Genomic DNA, 22977 nt, shown 5'->3' with positions numbered 1-22977 from the left:
GGTAATTAAAAGAAGAAGAAAATAATAACAAGGATTGTAATCGAACTCACATCATCGAAAATGATAACCTTCTTAACCATAACGCTCAAGCCGCTATTCCACGTTGTCGATGGCGAAAAGTTTACTTAATTTTCTTTTTATATGTAAAAACGCTCACAATATCACGTGCATCTGCTGCAGCGACCTACATGTTGCAAACAGGCGACCGACAATGCCTGACAATGGGTACGTAGAAGTACCGCACCCTGAAGATGAAGACTTGCAGTATTTTCATTTGTGCTTAGATAACCTTACAGTAGTTTATACACGTAACCATTACGCTGGCGGGCCCTTTTTTATAGAGATCAGTTCTAACTGAGCGAAAAACCCCTATTCTGTTGGTTTGGTACTGTATTTGGTATTTTTGGTCTTGTTTTTGCAAAATAACCTGGCAACGCTGCGCTGATTCGTTTGTTTTGTCTGGTCTCTTGGAAATAAACACTTTTTGAAAACAAATTCTTCTTGAGCTATGCAGATCGTATATCAGCATTCATTATGTATAGGCACCGTCGCTTGCATGGTGGTGTCAAGGTCTGTCTTGCTTTTCTGTTTGTAACAAACATGTATTTTTGTTTGAGATATGTCGAACTTTCAAACACTGTGAGAAGAATTGAAGCTAAGAGATTACATTGCAAAAAGATATTACCCCATGCAACTCGCCAAGCTAAAACCCAAAATCACACAAAAATTTTGGAAAAAATAGAAGTTAAACTTAATTATTCTCAGGTTGGTGTGATGCGTAGGCTACCCAATAGAAATGATTTTTTTAAATAAAATAAAGTAGGCTACATTCCGCCCATTACCTGTTAGTCCACCTATTTAATTCACTAAATCTAAAAGTTATGCCTAGTTACGCTTCCGACTCAAGATCAAGCGGTGCTGTTTCGACTTTTGGTGTGTGCGCTTGCCTTGAGCAACGTATTTTAGGACTACTTTCTATTCAGCAGCACCAAGTAAATGGAATAACTTTCTAGCAACAACATTTCAACAATTATCGCAAACTTACGGTAACTCTGTCAATCTCGAGGACCTAGCTATCCTCAGTGGTTCAAAGCCTCTTCGAGTATGCGAAACTGCCAGAATTAGGCTCTCAAAGAAGCTTTCCCAGTCTGGGGATAAAGATCCTATCAATTAGGATTCATGTACTGATTTGTGACCATCGACGTACGGTAGGTGTGTCCACTTAACAAATATTTTTCAATTGAAAATAATTCGACAAAAAAAAAAACAGTTGATTTATCAATAATGTTATCATACCATCTGCAAGTTTTATCCTTTACGTCAATTACGTGACTTGTTTTTTAGTTTTAAAATAACGTTTTTAGAAAAATTCCTTTTTTATAGAAAAGATAAATGAAAAATAGCATCCTGATTTTCAAGCAGCATAAAAATATAATATGTCAACAAGAAGCGCTTTTATCAGGGTCCGTTTGTTGTTGCTGTCATCGTATTATTTACCACGTGCTTTTTTACAAAACATTTTGTTCCAACATAACACAAACTTTTTAATTTTCACTGACAACATCATGATGTTTTTTTGCTTACAGAGAAAATATTATCCTTTCGTTTTCAATGAACCAAACAAGTGCAAAGATGAGAATCTACAGCCTCTACATGTCTTTCTGCTTATTGTGGTGAAGTCAACGATGTCCCAGTTTTTAAGCAGAAAAGCAATCAGACAGACTTGGGGGAATGAATCTAACATTGATGGCATTATTGTAAAAAGGTAACTAACAATATTACAATTTGTTTTGCAGTTTTATATACTGGAGAAAATATCCTCCTATCTGGAGAAAATATCCTCTATATCCTCCAAAACATTCTTTTATTTACATTCATGTTTTGGCTGAAGTTGCTTCTGTTACAAGCAATGTCAACAAAAATTTTAAAAATATGCTATAAAATATTAAATGGAAATTTTTTTGTTTTTACGTTTTGGATGACACAGATATATAAAGTTCCACCTATTTGGATCAGTACTGTCATCTCTGATATTTGGTGTTGTGGATGAAGGAATAAGGGAGGGCATGCTGAGTAAAATTTTGTATGCGGATGACCTGGTCATGACCAATGGTAGCATGAAGGGATTAGAAAAGAAGTTTGAGAAATGGAAGGAAGCATTTGAGACAGAGTAGCCTACTAAGTAAATCCCGAAAAAACAAAAGAGATAGTGAGCAGAGCAGAAAGCTTCGTTGTTAAGAGCAAAGTGGAGCCGTGTGCAATATCTGGTAAGAGAGTGACAAGAAATTCAATGCAAGGCGTGTAATAAGGAAAGGACTTGATTGATGGTCATGTTGAGAGTTACTATCATGGAGTTAAACAGTGACAAACTTCTGTTATTTGGGTGATCAAATACACAAAGGCAGTGAAGAACGGAAACGGCAATGGTAAGAGTAAAGTATGGACGAGAAAGGAGAAAAAGACGTACAAACTGGTAGATTTGCTAGAAATGAAGGAGAATAAATGACCAACTTGCAAGGGCAAATGGACGTGTGGGGCTGTGGGCATGTAACATTGTACCAAGGAGGGGAGGAAGTTTTCTTCAAAATGACTAGGCAGATTGGAAGAGGAAACGGGGACAACCAAAAAGAACACAGAGAGAAGAGGTGAAAACTGAGGCAGGACAAGGTTGGACTGAAGGGACAGAAGAAGATGGAGAATAGGAGCAATAACAATCGCTGCAACCTGAAAAAGAATCGTCCACACCCACTAGTGGGGACAAAACCGAGTTTGGATGATAATGACCTATTTGATTTATGTATGGACATTGGACACATCAGTGATGTGATTTTTATGCAACTCTAAATTTCTATGCTGGTCAACCTTGCGATAGACCAGTGTGAAAATTGATTGCCTTATTCGGTTATGCGGAATGGCCCGTTTCGGTGAGTTCGATTCGGTGAGTCCGATTCCCTATTCGGTGATTTTTTGAAATTTTTTTAAAAATTATTGGGTACTGTAGCCTAATTATCATTGCCGTTTTAGGGTTAGGAGTTAGGAACTCACCGAATCGGTCTCACCGAATTGGACTCACCGAATAGTAGCAGACCCTCGCTTATGAGCCTATTTAGATTTGAAAATTTTGTAGAAGGTTCAAGTTTAAAAATCTGGATCAAATCCATGAAGCTGAGTTTGCTATGTGAACAGTGAACACTGAACAGCCTACACTGATTTTTCTAAATGAAACTTCAGGATCTTTCTTCTTGCAAGAGGAAGCAACAAGCATACTCAGTCAAAGTTGCAGATAGAGTCGGAAGAGTTCCATGACATCATTCAGGGAGACTTCCACGATTCCTTTCGCAACCTCACAATCAAGGACATCATGTTTATGAGGTGGATGACAACGTATTGTCCGCAAGCCAAGTTTATATTCAAGGTGAGAACAGTGATACAAATGCTTGTCAAAACATGCAAGCATTAAAATATACTGTAGGTCGTTTCATGTCAATTCTACAAATGGGTTAAACAACACCATCTCTGTTTTCACGGAAACTTGCTTAAGTAAAACTCCTTGCTAGTACTTACAAGTGTTGCTTGTAAGTAAAAACTCCCAATCTAAAACTTTACCTCAGATGAACATCTATGACAGTGGTTCTTAACCTTTTGACTCTCCTCCTTTTGGACACGTTTTATTCCCCTCGATTTTGAACTATTGTAACGCTGAACCAATTTTGTTTTTGTTCATTTATTGATCATTGTACAATGTACATAGCCTACTGTATTAGTGAGATACTTGAAATTGCTTTTAAGCAACTAGATATTTAATGCGAGCTTTAGCTTCTTTAACTCATCTCTCAGCCTGTTCTTGGTCTTCACTGGGAACTACAAAATGTAGCTATACAAAGCTACATGGATCCAAGCACTGCTAGTATATTGAATGTCTTGAGACAAGTAGGCAAATAGGAAGATATCTCGAGTTTCAGTTGTTTGAAGTCTTACTTGGCTGTGGGGCATCAAGGCAAAAACTCCTCTTGTAATTCAAAAACATTTTTAATTCATTTTCTTGTTTTTACCTGTATCTAATCCGAAAATTATTTCATGATTTTTCCTACAAAGTGTCACAACTCATGGAATATTCATCTAATTAAGACAAGATTTTAGATTTAGTATATTATTGCTACCAACATCGTCTGTGTCAAGTTTCAACCAAATTAGAAATAAAGTCATTCCATTATAATTCAACAAATTTTGAAGAAATTTTACACCACCATCTCTTAGATTTTTATTATTTTTACATATTTAGTACATATTTTAGAATAATATTCATAAATGTTGGAATTTTTTTGATACCTTGTGTCGTTTTCAAGTTATCGCAATTTAAAATTTGACATTTTTGCCACTAGTGGCGCCATTGTGCGTGGGAATATTTTGGGAAAATGCTCTAACTAAAGTCACCATTTCTTGTCCAATTATGATGAACGAAGTGTCTATTCCCATGTTCTCATGGGTGAGGAATTCAATTATGCTATTAAAATATCAAAAAAACAATTGTTTGATATGAAAATCCTCATGTTATTTTTTAAAAGTTCCTCGAACTTGAAGCCCCCCCCTAGAGTGCATCAGTTGCCCCGATGTTGGAATTTTTGATCGGCCCTTGGTAATTTTGTTCCAAATAATGAAAAAACACAGGATGTGAAATATTTTGTCAATCGGAGTTGTTTAAGGGGGTCAACATCCAAGTCAAAGTTTGATGTTTAAAGCTATTTTGTGAATATCCGTCGGTCACGTTGTGGAGTTTCCCTGCAATCTGGCCATTGTACGTCACAATGGTTTATTGTCTTTGAACAATCAACAAACTAGTCGTTGTATAAAATAAACGTTGTTTGATAATTTGATTCGTTTGCTGTTTAGTTAGAGTTAGGGTTGCTTAATGGTTTGTCGAAGCTAGCTAGATAGAAGATAGATAGAAGCTAGAAGCTTGAGGATAGATAACAGCAACGTAAATTAACTTTTATGAGACAGTCTTAACTTTTACATCGATTCAGTTGAGAGAAGTGACCATAGTTGCACAAATTCAACGTTCGACAATGTTGAATCGTTGTATAAATGATGAATTTGGTATATAACTACGTTGGTGTGAACTTTTAAGTTTGCTTTGAAATATGTGCATGTCTGAGCTTAGTTAACGACTTTACTAAAACTTAATTTGGTCTATGTAACGCGTTCACAGGCCTGGAGCATAGTCAGTAGTCAAGTGCTTCACTGACGTCCAATTCTCTAATTTTAATGACATCACTTCAACATTTCCACCTCTTAGATTTGTTTTATGTACACACTGATTTACGATTTAAACAGCCTGAGAAGCTGCTCTTACACATAACCATAATATGGAAGTTACAGTGTAACTGTGTATTTATTCCATTTTTCTTTCCTTACCTTGCTGTACATACTGTGATAACGGATGCGTTAATTTTCCAAAATTTCGAGTTCACTGTCGACCCCTTTAATGAAGTTCAAATTCAATAAAATTTTGGCTATGACGTTTTTTGGTGAATAGGAACAAAACTACCAAGGGTCGAGTTGAATTTCCAATTTTTTTAAAATAAAGGGGCAACTGATGCACTCTACCCCCCACTCCCCCATGATTGCATAAATTTTTTTCTGATTGGCTCCATTTTGTAAAGTGATTGTTTATTTACCAAGAAATGAAAAATCTTTCACTGAACTTTTCTCTAAGTGCTTTTATCACATTAACTGTTAGCATTCCCATTGCAAGCTAATAATTATATTTAAGCTATTGTGAAGTTAGAAATAACAATTATGACTTCAGAGCCATTATGACTTCACAAAGACATAAAAATGATGTGATTAACCTCAATTTAAAATAAACAATATCACACCAAATCAGAAAAATCAATTTATTAAAATATAGAGCTTTTGCCACACAAGTGTGGCTTCTTCAGTATAATCTAATTCGAATAGAAACTATTAAAAATATTCAAATATAATTCTATTTGAATAAGATTGAAAATATTCAAATGTAATTCTATTTGAATATGATTATACTGAAGAAGCCACACTTGTGTGGCAAAAGCTCTATATTTTAATAAATTGATTTTTTTGATGTGGTGTGATTACTTATTTTAAATTAAGGTTAACCACATCATTTTTATGTCTTTGTGAAGTCATAATATTGTTATCCCTAACTTCACAATAGCTTAAATATAATTATTAGCTTGCAATGGGAATGCTAACAGTTAATGTGATAAAAGCACTTAGAGAAAAGTTCAGTGAAAGATTTTTCATTTCTTGGTAAATAAACAATCACTTTACAAAATGGAGCCAATCAGAAAAAAATTTATGCAATCATGGGGGAGTGGGGGGGGCTTAAAGTTTGAGGAACTTTTAAGAAATAACATGAGATTTTTCATATCAAACAATTGTTTTTTTGATATTTTAATAGCATAACTGAATTCCTCACCCATGAGAACATGGGAATAGACACTTTGTTCATCATAATTGGACAAGAAATGGTGACTTTAGAGCATTTTCCCAAAATATTCCCACGCACAATGGCGCCACTAGTGGCAAAAATGTCAAATTTTAAATTGCGATAACTTGAAAACGACACGAGGTATCAAAAAAATTCCAACAGATATGAATATTATTCTAAAATATGTACTAAATATGTAAAAATGAAGAAAATCTAAGAGATGGTGGTGTTAACCATTTGTTGAATTATAATGGAATGACTCAATAGTGTTGTTTGAATTGACATGGAATGACCCTATATTATACGCAGAGGTGGGCAGTGGCGCGCTACTTTTGTAGTGCCGCTAGTAGAGGTGCTACATTTTTCTAATGTAGCAGAGAGGCGCTACATTTCTTTCAGTCGCACTGCCGCTACCCGCTACTTTCCAATTTACAGTGAACAAAAATACCTCTTTTTGGAGTTTTAAGAAGCAATTCATGAAAAATTCAAGGCAGAAATCATTCGACTATTGCGAGAAACATCAAGCCACGTTGATACCGACAATAGTGACGACTCCGGAGATGAATTTTTTGGTGTGTTGGTGCCATCAGATGAAATAGCAGTACGTAAAGAAAACTCAATTGTACTTGAGAACTTTATTTCAGACTGAAGCAAGTCCTTAATCTTTCCCAGTACCGATTTAAAACGTTTGTTCATTAAGTATAATACCACGCACCATTCCTTCCATTGCTGCGGTGAGAGACTTTCTCCATTTAAAAAGATGTGCTGAAGCCAAAGCGGGCACAACTCAGCGACTCACAGTTTGAAATGCTCGTGTTTTTGAAAGATGCGCAACAATAAGTTTCAACTAGAACGTGTTTTCTACAACGACGTTGAAGTGGCAGTGTAAACGATTGATATCATCATTTGTTTTTAAAGCCATGTTGGCTTCACGAAGTGCTTCCTGTGTTTGAGACAAAAGTAACGGGAGAAGTAGCGGTAGCGCGCGCTACTTTTAAAACAGCGGATGCCCACCTCTGGTTATACTTATACAGTATCAGTCTTCTATTAAGCCAGTGGTGATATTTTACAGGGCAACCAGTGTGTTTATGAGTGCTTGAGGTTAATGGTGTATAAGCAAATGAATTGTAGTTGAATGTATGCTTCCACCATCATAGGTCACGTAACCACCCACCACGTCACAATTCGGTGCCACGTGTTGGTGGCCAGTTCGGAGGTACCAGAGTTTCCAATTGATTTATTTGTCAATTTCCATAAAAGGAAGTAAAGGAAGCATTTTTTACGTAGACCTATATGAAAAAGAGTCAGGTCGACAATGATTGTATTTAACTAACAATTAGTTGTAGAAACCATTCAGAATGGAAGACCGCTGTAAGAATATTGAAGAATCTTTTGTTTCTTGATTTTAAAACTTTACTTTAATTTGAAGTTTCTGCCATAATCTGTTAGGCTCGCTACGTGGTAGGCAGTTTGTTGAATGACATTACGAGCCGTGCATATCTTGCGTGGATTGCTTCCTGTGCCAGAATGCATTGTTTATTGACGCGCGTGTATGTGCTTCGTCGTCGTCGTTCGTATGAAGCAGAAAGTTTGTGGTCAGCCAAATGGAAGGACTTGGAGCCAACTTTTCGTCAGATCGTCGTGTGCGGAGGCCTGTTATTCCATTGGGAGGGGAATAGATGGGACACCCAAAGATGATGTGGTTGGCTGTTCCATCGCACTGACACGCAGCAGAGTTCCTCATGCTCTCATACAGAAACTGCAACAACTGCAGGTCACAGACAAAGAGGTCTGATATGTGTGACGCCTCCCTTGAGCATGTGCCCTTGTCATGACAGATATATTCACCGTATATCAGATATATATATAACACCGTAAGGGAAGGCATGACGCTGCTACAGCTAAATGTAGGCCTAACAACAGCCAAAATTCGGTCATTGTGTGTGCTTCAAAGACCTGCAATGCTGTTTTCATAACCACCGGGCACCGCTGTTATGCTATGCCCAGTCTACATAGCCGAGTGGTGAGAATTCTGGAACGACGTTCGAAAGGGCGCCGGTTCGACACCGCTCAAAAGCATGCGGCTGTGTCTTTAGCAGGACAATTAAAAGCATGCTTGAAGGTGGACACGATTCACGAAGATTGGCTTCCTTGCCTTTCGTCCACTTGATTTAAATCTTTAACCACTGGGCGTAAACCTGGATACTACAAAAGAAACTGCTGTTACGTTTCCATCTGAAAACAAGATTATGAGGACATTTGTCTCCCTCCTTAGTCTGAATCAGAGGTGTGAATTAGGGCCCAAAATATGAGCTTACTAGGAGCCAAAATAATTTTTTACTTTTTATGGACGGCTCTGGACAAAATTATCTCGGCTACAGGACCCAGGTGCAAACTAATTTATCAGTGTTGCACCAAAACGGAATCGGTAGCCTATCTTTTCGGCCTGTAAAGCCTTCATGATCTTTGTTGGTAATGTTCCTGTTATATAGCTTTGGTTCAAATCTTCGTGGTGTGTGCTTTGTGTGACACAGGTCATGTAGATGCCAAGTAGTCGATGTGGAATAATAATTATTCCACCTCTACTACCTGTCATCTACAATAGGCCTACATGAGCTCGTGTTTCCTACAAGCTCACCCGACCTAACCTCACATTGTTACTCATAAATATAATCTTTCTAAAAACTTTCATTTTTACCTTGGATATGATTTTGTTAACGCAGGGTGACGATGACGTGTTTGTCAATATCCATAACGTCGTTGACTACCTCCTCTCCCTCCATCCCAAGAAAGCAAAGAACTTGTTTGCGGGGAGTGTCCTCTACCCCTCCCCACGGATAGTCAACCCCTTGAGCAAGTATTATGTCTCATCCAACCTTTGGAACGAGAAGTACTATCCCCCCTACGTGTCTGGCGGGGGCTTTGTGATGTCATCACTGGTGTCGAAGAAGATATTCGAAGTGACCAAAGTGATTCCCATCATTCCCATTGATGACGCTTTCCTTGGGGTGTGCCTTAGGAAATTGCGAATCAAGCCTTCGAATCACAAGGGGTTTAAAAGTTGGGGGATAAAAAAAGGTCCGAAAGATCTTTGTGTCTACAATGAGGTGATGACATTCCACAAGTTAAACAGCGAAGAGCTCGTGCGGGTTTGGAAAGAACTCCACGACTCTGCCGCCGACTTTTCTGGGTGCGCTACTCATTTCAAAGTCGTGAGGGACAAACATAATAAACCAATAGTAACCTAGGTGCTACTTTTTAGTCTTCCCATCAGCGAAACTTGAAGTCTGTTCTTCAACGGTGTTTCTGAATTGTATCTTCAAACATAAATTACGTTTCAATGTTTTGTTTTAATATTTTACGCTTTTTGATAAAAGAATAATTTATTTTAGTCAAGAATATTATTTATATTTTTGTACGTAGCGATATAAATTATGTGACAACGTACCTTGCGTATGAATGACGCGTGTATGAACGTGGGGTTTTGTAGACAAATTTCTAAAGCGTTAAAGTATCTTCTCAGGCGCAGTTTATAATCTTTGCATGTTTCAACCTCGTGTGTACCTCAGCGCCGCTCTGTGTTCAATTACGATTTGTATTCATGAGGGATGGACTGAACTTGTGTAGGAAATTTCATTTCCACCAAAGAGCCACTTGAAGCAACGCGACTTCATTCAGCGACGAGGAATCAACCACGTCGCTCGATGCTTCTCAAATCCGTGGAAATTGTGTCAAAAGTAGCTTAGCCAGACAAAACAGTCTCCCATACCTTTCTAAACATGCCATGCAAGCTGCTTATTGCAATAATACGATGAAAAATGACGCTCTTTGAAAAAACACCAAGTCGTATTCTACCATTCCCGTACAATTTTGCATCTTCGTTCAATAGTTTTTTTATCCACTGCTGTCTCGTCGTGCTGTCCGCCCTATTTTAGTTCTTGTTGTCCGCCGTGCAAACGATGCCTTTAACAATCCTGCCACTGTGTAGCCCTAATCTTGCCTGCTTGCGATTACGTCAAACTTTTCCAACTGAATTTATATTATTTAATATTTATGCCAATATCCGGATAGTTGTCACTTAGAACAATGCACAGGGTAGGCTACCTAAGCTATAACCAGACAGCAAAATCGGTAACTTTTCGTAAAAATAACGGATTTTGCTGTCTGAGATATGCTGTGCGCGCAGTTGTTTACTCCGACACTGTTGTTTGTATGTTACCGTCGCTGCAGTAAATCAATTCTGTTTGACCACCTCCTTGTGCTGTTGGTTGAACATCTACGTCACCATAGAGGCATTGAAGAGACCAGCATGCTCGATCATTATATTGTAACTAAGCGATCGTGATATGTACAACGGAAGTGCAACAACGAAGCCTATATAATAATAATCTCGCCTGTAGTGACGGTGCATGCCGACAAGAAAACACAAAACCTCGTCAACAATACTTCACGTTGGCGACGTTATTTGAAGTCGAAATGAGAAATTCCTAACATACCGGTGGTTTCGAAGGCTGTGGACAGTGGTGAGCGCAACAGCCACTCATAATTTTACAATAGCCCAGTTAAACTTCGAACCATATCAAAAGTTAAAGGTAGAACATAGAAAAAACGAAAACATTTCCGATAGAAAATTAAATGAAGGTTTGGCCGTCAGCAACATGGCGCTACGGTTTGGTCGTTGGTCTTGGGGAAGTAGTCATTTCGATTCCCACCCCTGACATTATTCTTTTTTATTCTGCAATTACCAAACAAAGTTTCAAGCCAGGGTCACAATTGCACTATTGCTATTTGAGCATGTTATGATTGGTTGGCAGTGTCATTGGGATGTTACTGGGAATTGACCTGATTAAGTGGCTACCTAACAGGACGGATTAAGTACCGTACCACATTAAATCTAGATATCAAACGTGCTTTGATCTTTGAAGCGGGGCATCAGCAGAACTACGTGGAACAAAGCGCGACCAGCTCTGAGGACAAATGTCAATGTGACGCGACAAGTAACGGCCGAGCATTCAGGCGATGACGTAGCATGGGGTGGTAACCACAGAGATCATCGAGCGTTTACTTCTGTCATCAACAAAACTTTAATCATCATTCCCCATAACGTTCCACATGAGATGGAACGAGCTGTGCCAAGTGAACCATCCGAAGTATATTCGCTCGATGTTTGGCGCGCTCATCCATCGGGCCACACTAATAATGCAACCTGTATTGCATACGGACGATGCCGGAAAGAAGACAAAGTCTTGATTGTAAGAGCTTGGTATCAATATTCATGTCTGCGAGGAATTATCAAAAGTGTCAGTGGTCACAGCGATAATAGACTACGAAGCGCTAAACAAACATTACGACGCCCACATCTGCAACTCCGCCAGATCATCCTCCTCTTGTTTTTTCGCTGTAAAACAAAGAAGTGAAGTTAAAAACGTGAAGCTCAGAAATAGCCGGAAGCAAAATCAAACTGAGTGGAAGTTTGTGATGAAACAACAACATGAACATATGAAACAAGTGGCCCGCTGCCAATGGATGAAAAGTAACGCGCTACTCGGACAAAAGCAGTGCAGCTACCGCTACTTTTGTCTTAAACCGACACTGGAAAGCTTTATTCAAGTACCTTGTGAAGTCAAAATGACCTTGAAAACGAACGATATCACTTTTCAGTAGTAAGCACATTCATAACCACATTCGCTTACAATGCCATTCAACGTCATTACGGAAAACAAGTTCAAGGTAAATTTTAATCTTATTCTCCATAAAAAATTGGAGAGCAGCGGGTAGCGAAGGCACCACTGAAGCGAATGTAGCACCTCCCTGCTACATTAAGAAAAAAGTAGCGTCGCCACTACAATCGCTGCTCTAACAAAATAGTAGCGCGCTACTGCCCACCTATGGTAGATAGCCATAGCAAGGTTGCACTGACTGTGTTGTTAAAAACGGCCAACATCCAGTTAAGAATGTGACAATTATATTGAAGTGTAAAATTTTGACTCGAAAGCGAAGCAACGCATTGCCAAGAATTAAATGATTGAGAGCTAAAAAGTTAAGTGTTTAAAGGATCCTGGTTTTGCTTGGATGTGTACACTGTACATTTGTACAAGCACATAGCATCTGTAAAATATTCTAACTTTACACTTCCTCCAAAGTCTGGTGGTCTACATCTAGACAAGAATACACCTACACAAAGTCTTCCTTAGGGTACTTCCTTACGGCCACAAGAAGGCAGCAACACTTACTTTTGGATGGTTTGGCGGCAGGAAGAGCTGTTGTGGGGACATCAGGAAGTTGGTTGGCAGTCGGGATGTTGAGGATGCTCTCGTCCAGTTCCTCTTGCTCTAACTCTTCCAATTCTGCCATGAGTTCATCCTAATGGTGGAGAATAATAAAAACCAACTTTAGCAAAATCATCCAGTGAATCCACCATCAAGATCTACCTGTAGTGCGCTGAGTTTAGGTTATACCATCTTGCCATAAAAGCTTAGCAACTCCTCAATTAGATTCTCTGTTTTGGATATAACAAAACTACTTATAAGTTAAATGTAACTTAAAAACTTAAATGTACATTTGCTCCACGATTACCTCATCTACATCATCACTAGTGCTGATCCCAGTGGCAAGAGCGTTGGTAATCTCATCGGAAACTTCCTGTTGTTCAGTGATCTCATCCATCAGATCGGCAACATCATCAGGAGAGCTGAAAGGCAATTTTAACATATCATCCTGCTTCTATACAACTTAAGGCAAGGTATCACCACAAACTAATAAGGTTCTAATTATACAAAGGCTTCGACACTTCCAGGAGTAGTGTTGCCAGTTCCTTTCTCTTGGCCGCCTTTCCTTTAGCAACACCAATTTTTCACACCATGGGTAGTGGGTAGAGATGAATGGTGTTCATTAACAACAACTTAAGCCGGGAGTCGAACCAGGATTGCATGATTGGCAAACGAGCGCCTTATCGTCTGCGCCATCGCACCGCCTTCCGTAAAACTAATAAGATGGAATACAAAGTGAACAACTCAAGGCGGAACATGCAACACTGGTGGTTTTGCCGCTATTGCGTCCAATCGAGTTGCAAGAAAGCAATGATGGTGCATTTGTATTTTCAAAAACAAATTATTAAGTAGCCTGTATTAACTATTGTATGTTATGATTATCCACTTAACCAAAACATTTCAACAATAAACTACAAAAAGTGCTCAATGCCAAGCAAAAAATCCACGCAGAGCGAAATTTGTCCTCTCCACTTGACTATGCCCTTGGTCCTATACAGGGATGGATCCAGCCTCTAATTTTTGGGGGGGTGCTGCTGAAATCTATTTTCATTCAAGGAGGTCGATCAGTGTGGCACTGTCAAAATGTGTCTCTGCTGTATTTGGCATACTGATAAGCATTCATGTTGTTAATACAGATGTTTTTGTTGGGTGCAACCTAGTTCGTACCCTGAACAGTTCATACCCTCAGTTCGTACCCTGAACAGTTCATACCCTCAGTTCGTACCCGGAAAAGATCGAGAAAAAATTAAAAAAAGCCGAAGTCGCTGTTCGGAGTTTCCACAAACAAACTGAAAAGGTCGATTGAAAAAAATAGAACAAAGCCGAAGTCGCTGATCGCAGTTTCCGTTTTTCCGCAGTTTCCGCAAACATTTTAAAATTTCTGATAATGATCCTAAGAGTTTTCCGAACCGAAGTCACTGATCGCAGTTTCTGCAAACATTTTGAAATTTCCGGTAATGATCCTGAGTTTTTGTTTGTTTATGGAAACTGCGACCAGCGACTTCGGCTTTGTGCTACTTTTTCTCTCGGTCTTTTCAGAGGGAAAATTTTAAAATGTTTGCTGAAACTGCGATCAGCGACTTTGGCTTTTTTTAATTTTTTCTCTCAATCTTTTCAGGGTACGAACTGTTCAGGGTACGAACTAAGTTGCATCCTTTTTGTTTAATATTAATAAATAATAAAGACCTGAAAACGGAGAAAGTGTGCATGAAAAATCAAGTCTTAAAAACAAGCATGAATAAAAAACACTTATGGTATAACAAAATTCAAAAACGTGATGAAATTTTGGGAAATATTCTAAAGTTTAAAAACATGAGCAGTACAAAACACATGATTATTTCCATTGGTACACATTCCATAATCTACACAGCATCAATTCGTTACATGCTGAGATAAAATGCTATGATCTATCAAAATATAAAGTAATACTAGTAGATTTCAATACCATTAGTTTATTAAAATAATATCAGTTTGAAATTTGTGGGGGGGTGCGCACCCCCCCACACCCCCCCCCCCTTGGATCCATCCCTGGTCCTATATAATACAGTACCTTTAAGTATTACAGATTTATTATTTTTGCCTGCTTCTCAGTTCCTTCTGATGATCCAAACAAGGTGAAACATGCTGTTAAGGTTTTTAAAGTAGTAACTGGATTTGATGTAAAAACATTACAATACAATTAGATTAAGTTTAGCTTTTACTTTTCAATATAGTAGTTTCTTACAGGTTTCCATGCGCTTTTTTCAGCGCCTGAGCTCCAGTCTTCATTGTGTCAAGAACTTGTTTGTTAGACTGAGCATTCTGTAGGGCTTCCAACTGAAATTCTACGGTGGATAATGTCCCATCGATGTTTTGAAGTTGTTTTTCATATCTCTTCTTCCTCTTCAGTGCACCAATTGCCACTAATTGAACAAGAATTACTTTATTTGGTCTGCGCATGCAAAAAGGTTGCCCACCTATGTTTTAAAGGCTATTTGTGTAGTCAAAAACGTTTGCTATTGTGTTTAGTTTTTTATAACATTGTTAAATGTGCTGTTGCTAAGTTAAGTATGTTTTTGGTATTACTATACCAAAATCAATTTAAAAAAAATTATACCAAGAGGTTAGACTGTTATGCAAATGCCAGCATTTGATCAATGTAAAATAGCAGTACCGGTACCATGTTTCTGGTTAAAAACATAACATCTCTGGCTCTCTACTCAAATTGTATTATTATATATAATATAAAGGGCCAATTGCAATGAAGTTCAGCATAAAAAGGAACACAACCATATTAAGTTTTAAAAAATTGTTATAAGAACAAAAACTAATGGTACGTTGAACCCAAAGTGATGACATATCTTACATTATCTTAGTAGTACTACTAATTATTTTGCATATGATTTCCGCAAAAACTCGAATTCAAATAGAATCCACACTGATTCCGAAGTACTACCCCATCTAGGACTAGGTACACGTAAGCTACAACTTAAAGTAAAAGTATGGCAACACTTAACACATATCAAAATATCACATGCAGTAACTTACGTCTTTTATTTTTTGTTCCATGTTGCTTGGCCACTTTTATCTCATTCTCAATTTTTTTCTCAAGAAAATCTGATTTTTTTTGAAGCATCTCTGTAGTTTCACGCAACTTTTGAATGGCATCTTGTGCTGATGGCGGCTTTTCCTTTGTTCCACCAAATAATTTCATAAATCCAGACATTGCAAATATATATGCAACACTCTACTAAATACCAATTACTGCAATGAAGGTGAGTTAGTCAATGAGCCATGAAATGAAATATTTAATCAGTTATGATACCAGATGTACCACTATCCAGATTTTTTGTTGTCTAGTTCAGGCTTATGCATAGTGAATGAAAATTTAGATTACGGTAAGTGAAAGGAAGGCAATCTTCATGTCCACAAAACATTTTAGTTATACCATCAACTCCGCTTAATCGAACCATTTTTTGCTGGTTCCGAATCTAAATTGCCTTTCTGTACAATTTGCCTTGCTGAAACGGACCACCTTCTCAGGGCTGCGATTTTTGCTTTCTTGTCGAACAACCAAAAATTCTGCATTTGTTTGTCAAATAGTAATATCACGTCACAAGAGTCAGATAAGCGTTTGGCCGCAAATTACCGCACAAGTTGTGTGGATGTACGGCAGTGCCACGTGAGTTTTTAATCGCATGTTGATTGAGTGACTGCAAAGAAGTATCAAGCGCTAAGTTGTGTATATATATTATTTTTTTTGCTTCAAGAAGAGAACTGTTGTATATAAATGCAAAACTGAGAATTGCAAAAGAAAAAAGCCCTTAGGCTATACCGCTAACGTAACCTACTGGGTGATAGAGATTTTTCTTTGGCATCTTTTTAGTCTCGCAGTCTCACTTAGTACGTAAATAGTTATGTACGTACCCGGTCCCGCGTCACGCAAACACAGTTAGGAGCGAAATATGCAAGTTACCAAGAAACACAGCAATAATGAAGCAAAAAATGAAGTGCAGATAAAAGAAAACAGAACAATACCACGAGATGGCAAACAAGCCTCTTCATACATCATTGCAACAAACTAAATGCAATCACGTACGAATCACGAAACTAAATGCACACAAGAACGAATTAATTAATAACAGTGAAAGGAACAAACATTAGTATTAGTAACAAGACAAACATTAATGCCAGGGCATGCTTGCTATTAGATCTTGATTTTGCTGCCTCTGCATGACTTTAGACCGGAGATTTGCGTTATTTCTTTTTTTTAAAGATAAAAATGCCAATCGTGTTGGAACAGGCAGTCAAGTGCTTTTCGCAACAATGGTTTCGCCAGTGAAATTGGTGGGCCGCACATGCCAACAAATAGTTCATCTTGAATAGATTCGTCAGACAGCGGCCTTAATCGTGAGTCGTGCAGTGCGTAGCTGGAGCAGAAAGACTCGATGATACATTCATTGCAACAGCGCACCAGGTACTTCAAGCAGAAGTGCATGAGCTTACTTAAATCCTGGTAAAATATTTCCTTTGTGAGGACATTCCACCACAAATTTTCAATCAAAGGAAACTCTTTGGATAGGCTACTAGGCGCTGATGAAGAGTGCGGTATAGCGAAATGAGGCATTCCTGGTTAAAATCCGCACCCGCAGGCTCTAGAAGATGGCACAATGCACAAACCACAGAGCTCATCACTTGTAGGTGTTGAAGAGCGTGTTGCTGTTGCAATAAGTATCTCACAGAGTCAATTTTGTTAATTGGCTCATACAGAGAAATGCAAACTGGCATAGACGTCCACAACTAAAAGTTGCCTACTTTGGTTATAATATTTTATCTATAAAAGAAACATGTTGGGTCGAAAAGCACGAAACGTGTATGGCGAAATATTTAATGCTAGGCGTTAGAACTTCAATCAAAGCATTTTTCCGCAGTGTCCAAAATGTTCTTCTGGAAGAGAACTCCTTTCCATAAAAATAGCGGCTTTTCATCTGTATTTCTGAACATCTGGTTGGAAATTAGGCTGTTTTCTAGATGTGACAAACTTTCGTAACAAGTATCCAACAGTCATTTTAGCAGAGCAATATTGTTAATTGACTTATACGACAAAATACAAACTGGCATAGACGTTCACAATTAAAAGTAGCCGAGGTTATTTCATCTATAAAAGAAACCCGTTGTGTCGAATAGCACAAACCGTGTGTGGCGAAATATTTGATGCCAGGCATTAGAACTTCGATCAAAGCATTCTCCCGCACTGTTCAAAATGGCGGAGTTTCTCGTGTGAAGCGTCTCTTTTAGGCTTTGCCTTGAAGTACCTGGCACAAGAAAATTTACGTAAGTCGGCACTCTTATAATTGCATCACGATATGCCCCCCCTAATTGTTTCTCGACCTGACGACGTTTAGTCCTCTCTCAGTATTTTCCCTTTTTTTTCCGCAAGGCACGTCGTTTGTTGAATATTGACGGCGCATGTCGAGCGACGTCGTCAAAAAAAGCAAAAATTGCAGCCCTGCACCCTCTTACCAAAAATAGGCTTTGCAGTTAACCGGAACATTTTTTTCATTTTTACAACATGTGCAAATTGTGCACTAATGTTTTCCACATGTAGGTAAAACGTAGCAAAAGCTATTCATAAATTGAAACAAGCCATTTGAAACGTAGCATAAAATTTAAAATTTTGCACCAATTAAAGTGAAGTCGAAAACGAAACTTTTAGTTAGAAATGATGCTGATTTTGTGACTTTTGCTTTGCAATAAAACCAAATGAAATCTACCACCACACAACCTGCAACTGCTACAATTTTTCTAACTGGTTAAAAAATTTAAATTTAGATTTGTGTTTATTCTACTTTATTTTGTGTAATTTCAACAACACAGAGAGTTACAAGCAGGATTTCCAGCTGCCCTAGATTGAGCTATGGTAACAAAACGTAAACGTCATACCGTACTGCAATACGCAAAATAGAAAAATTTGTTCTTTCCGTTTAATCGGACCAGTTTGGCTTGGTTGCTATGTGGTTCGATTTAGTGAAATTTGTTCTTTTGACGTGAAATTTGATCGGACGAGTTTGGCTTGGTTCTTATGTGGTTTGATTAAGTGCATGACTGTATATATGTACATTTTGTAAAATGTGCAACTGCCAAACAAATGAGAAATGATATGTGATTATAACATAACAAAATGATTACAAACCAAAAAATGTTTACTTAGGGTTGTCTGCATTATTTTGACTTGTTAATTTTGCAGTGTAAAAAAGAACTTTTATAATCTATTGGGCTACAACTTGTTGAATTTTTTGGCTGCTTCAACAACAAAAATTCAAAAAAGTTCAAGAAACCTCAATTATACTAAGTTTGTTTCATCCTATAACACGACTTAAAGTGGATTTTGAGCTCTGACAAGTGCAGAAAATTTTGTTCATGCGGCAACACTTTGGGCAATCCTAGCCTAAACTAATCAGAGGGCAGAAGCTTTGTCAGTATAAAGATAAAGATTCAAACCAACCATAAGTAAACTGACAGGCTATAAGTATAATATGTTTTCCACCCCAATAGCTGTTTTTTGGTTTTTAAAAAAAACAAAAAAAAAACAGCTCAGTTGGTTCAGTGCCTTACTTAGGCCTATACAATAGCCTAGCCTGGCTATATTTACAATAGCGTCGTCACATAAGGAATTCTGCCCTAATTTCAGAAAAGTTTAAAGCTGTTGAAAACAAAAACTTGTATTTTGGAAATTGTTTTTAGTCCAGGGAAAAGATCAAAACCCCAATCTTATTCCTAACTGTGACCCTTACCTTAACCCTTCCTAACTTTAATCTTAACTCTGGCACTGGGTTTTTTTTTTCGCTGAGACATTTCGGTCATTTGTCCGAAATGACTTGGAAAAATTCGGTCATTTTTTATTTATTTTGTTCATTTTTAGTCATTTTTGGTCATATATAGTCAATTGACTATATATTTTTTCGGACATTTTGACCGAATTGACTATATTTTTTTCGGACATTTTGCTAAAAAATCGGTCAATGACCGATAAATGACTGAAAAAAAAAACCCAGCTCTGGCAACATTTGATTGTAACCACGGCAACAAGTGGGTAAAAATATCCACTTTCAACAAAAAAATTTCAAGATCAAGCGATGTTCGTTTGACTGTCCAGGGGTCGATCTTAACTTTTTTTTTCACTAGCTCACTGGCAAGCAAATTTTTGCAGTATTTCAGAGTGACGTCGCCAATCGCCATTTTGTAAACCAAAACTTTTCACCGGCGAATATTTTCACTAGCCAATCGGACTAGTACTGCAACATTTGTACTAGTCCGCGCAAATTTTCACTAGTCATTGGCTAGCGTTAAGATCGAACCCTGCTGTCGAAGTGTGCACTTGAGCAAAGCATTTTAGGATGGAATAACTCACAGACAATAGGCTAACACTTCAACAATCGGAAACTTTGTCAATTTTGGTAACTGACCCTGTGTCAGTGGTTTAAAACCTCTACAAATATGTGAAGCAGAAATTGAGTTTTCAATAAAGTTTTCTCAGTTTGAGGATACAAATCTCTCAATCGTTGCACGTTTTTTGTCTAAAAGAAGATCAAAAACAGTGCATATTCAATCAATTGCTGTTATTAAAATTCTTCAATAAAGTGAACTACTAAGTTCTTATTTCAATTCATAATCAAGAAGAATGAAACTTTCTACCTTTTTCACAATTACAAGAAGCCTAGGTCGAAGACGGATGCAATGCAACCTAGTTCGTACCCTGAACAGTTCGTACCCTGAAAAGATCGAGAGAAAAAATTGAAAAAAGCGGAATTCGCTGATCGCAGTTTCCGCAAATATTTACTCTAACTCCGCAATTTCCGCTCACCCCAACCATAGACTAATCTATGCTCTAACCCAAACCTTCACTGATCGCAGTTTCCGCAAACATTTTTCCGTAGTTTCCGCTAACCCTTACCTTAACTCTAACTAACCATAGAGTAGTCTATGCTCTAACCATAACCCTCGCTGACTGCAGTTTCCGCTAACATTTTTCCGCAATTTCCGCTAACCTTTACCTTAACTCTGACCATAGAGCAATCTATGCTCTAACCCTAACCCTGGCTCAGTAGCGTAGCCAGGAATTTCGAATGGGGGGGGGGGTTTGACCACACAGCTGTGGGGGGCCTCCCCCAGAAAATCTTGAAAAATTACTTTGAATTTGGTGCATTCTGAGAGCATTTTCAACAAAAATGTGGGTACGAATATTCCTGTAAAATGGTGCTGTCTGGTAGCATAGTCAAAGGATAAGATCATGTTTTCTTTGGCATTTTTCGGAAATAAAGCTAAGTCTCTGTGTTTTCTTGTTGCTAATTCCTGGCTGAGACGTTTGAATGTTTGGTATTGGCAAAACTCGCTCTTTTAATGCAATTTTGTTTAAAACTAGGCAATTTTTTATTAGACTGAAAGCATCATCCTCAATATCGTGACGTCACACGCGTGCCAAAGGGGGGGGGTTGTAACCCCCAAAACCCCCCTGGGCTACGCCACTGCCCTGGTTGATCGCAGTTTCCTGAAATATTTTTCCGCAGTTTCATTTTTTCGAAGTTTCCGCTAACCCCAACCCTCGAGTTTGTTTGCGGAAACTCCGATCAGCGAGTTCGGCTTTGTGCTATTAAAGTGCCCCTGACAGGTTGGACCCAAGTATAGTAACTTTTCTAAGCATTTTCTTGCGCAGAATTATGCTTAGCAAAATTTTTAATCTTAACCTTAAAACTCGACTGGTTAGGGCGAAATTTATACAAAACGACAGTTCCGCAGCGCCACCACAGGCGAAACTCCATATTTCACTGTTCTGGGACGACTTTGGTGGTGTTACGTCATCCTGGGTGGGCGTCGTTAGCGACGGATAAAACAAATGCTTTCTAGATGTAATTGGTGGATCACAGTTTAGTCGGAATTGGTACAAGCGGTTGCTTTTTTCGAAGATTTATTGTTTTTTGCAGTTTAATAAAACTGTACAGGATACGTTCCTACAAAACCTAAAATATACTTGAAGTGAAAAATGAAGAAATCGTACGAATCATCATTCATATTTAATTCATCATCATTCATCACTATTCATAAATAAATAAAAGTTCTTTCTCTCTCTCATAATGTGCCTTCAGTAGGCCATTGAAATCAGGTGTAACGGCAATCTGGACTTGAAAATTGTTTCGGATTCGCCAAACAATGCATGACGGCAGCACAATCCGATTGTTGCTTCCGAGAGCACCACCTTGTAGTATCCACTCCAATACATGCCTGTAAGCGACTAATTACTGATAGGCTACTGCCTGCAAGGAAATAAAATCACTTGGTTTGGTGTGCATTCTTTAGCGTTTAGGGTATTTTTAGCCTAATGTGGCACCCTTACTCTTTTGATAGGTCTCCGTTTTCTCCTTTCGGTTTATTGCTTTTTCTCCAGTTCTTCCTGCTCCTCATAAAAAAAAGTCCTCAGAACCTCAGAAGTGTGCCTCGAAATCGGTTAAATTGGTAACACAGCTAGATGCGTCTTTCTTCAGAAGTTCTTTCGTCTGTGGCACTTTATGGAAACATACACATTCATTGGGCTGGGACATAGACTCGCACTTGTGGCAAACGCACCACCTACAGTTCCCAGCACGCCACTCATTGCTGAGAAGATCCAAATCGGGTTGGTGGTGTTAACAAAATCATCTCCATTGAAGTGAAGAAAACATATACGACTAGTTTTGTATGGTCCATCCCACTTTCGAACACTTGAAGAAAACTTTGACTATTTTCATCTCAGCACCTTGTTTAGTTTGAAAGCATGAAAAGATAGCACACGTCTTTGTCACTGACTCTGTTACATAAACAGCAATTTCCAGGCATTACCTCAACCATAAATTAAGGGTACTGTCTGCGAGATACTGCTGTTACACTGCAAATGGCAATAGCCAGATTAGGACAAATAAAAATTATCGAAATTGTAGCCCTGCAAGAGTTTAGAAAAACTGCAATTTCAATTGAATTGAGATGCTGTTTGATAAAAATAAACTCAATCTATTTGATCTAAACCTGATAGTAATAATAAGTTGACTTTTTTATTTCGGTAATTCTCATTTTGCACATGCTTTAGAACAATAGAGCCCCACACATTGACGATTTGGAGCAGTCGTACCATACTTTACCAACTCACCACAGAGAAAGAATGTATCCTTCCCACCCATGGTGACGTCACAGCGAGGTTGCCGTTTTTATTTTCGCAATTAAATGAGT

The 22977-nt window shown here is 38.2% G+C and overlaps 2 protein-coding genes across 2 annotated transcripts; one reads left to right on the top strand and one right to left on the bottom strand.

The window, feature by feature from the left end:
• The first annotated feature begins 476 nt into the window (after positions 1 to 476).
• On the top strand, positions 477 to 10723 carry LOC145787349 (beta-1,3-galactosyltransferase 1-like). Its single transcript, XM_082599074.1, has 4 exons — positions 477 to 765; positions 1587 to 1765; positions 3232 to 3415; positions 9196 to 10723. Exons 1-4 carry the CDS (start codon positions 535 to 537, stop codon positions 9718 to 9720), a joined length of 1119 nt encoding a protein of 372 aa, XP_082455200.1. The 5' UTR covers positions 477 to 534; the 3' UTR covers positions 9721 to 10723.
• Positions 10724 to 10780: 57 nt separating this feature from the next.
• LOC145787350 (charged multivesicular body protein 4b-like) lies at positions 10781 to 15980 on the bottom strand. The gene is made up of 5 exons (XM_082599075.1): positions 15769 to 15980; positions 14966 to 15143; positions 13049 to 13163; positions 12706 to 12835; positions 10781 to 11870 (listed from the first exon to the last, which is right to left on the bottom strand). The coding sequence occupies exons 1-5, from the start codon at positions 15944 to 15946 to the stop codon at positions 11818 to 11820; spliced, it is 654 nt and encodes a 217-aa protein (XP_082455201.1). The 5' UTR covers positions 15947 to 15980; the 3' UTR covers positions 10781 to 11817.
• Positions 15981 to 22977: the final 6997 nt, after the last annotated feature.

The sequence above is a fragment of the Aplidium turbinatum genome, chromosome 18, assembly GCF_918807975.1.
Source record: "Aplidium turbinatum chromosome 18, kaAplTurb1.1, whole genome shotgun sequence".
In the NCBI taxonomy this organism is placed as follows: Eukaryota; Metazoa; Chordata; class Ascidiacea; order Aplousobranchia; family Polyclinidae; genus Aplidium; species Aplidium turbinatum.
This window is presented reverse-complemented; position numbering and strand designations above follow the sequence as displayed.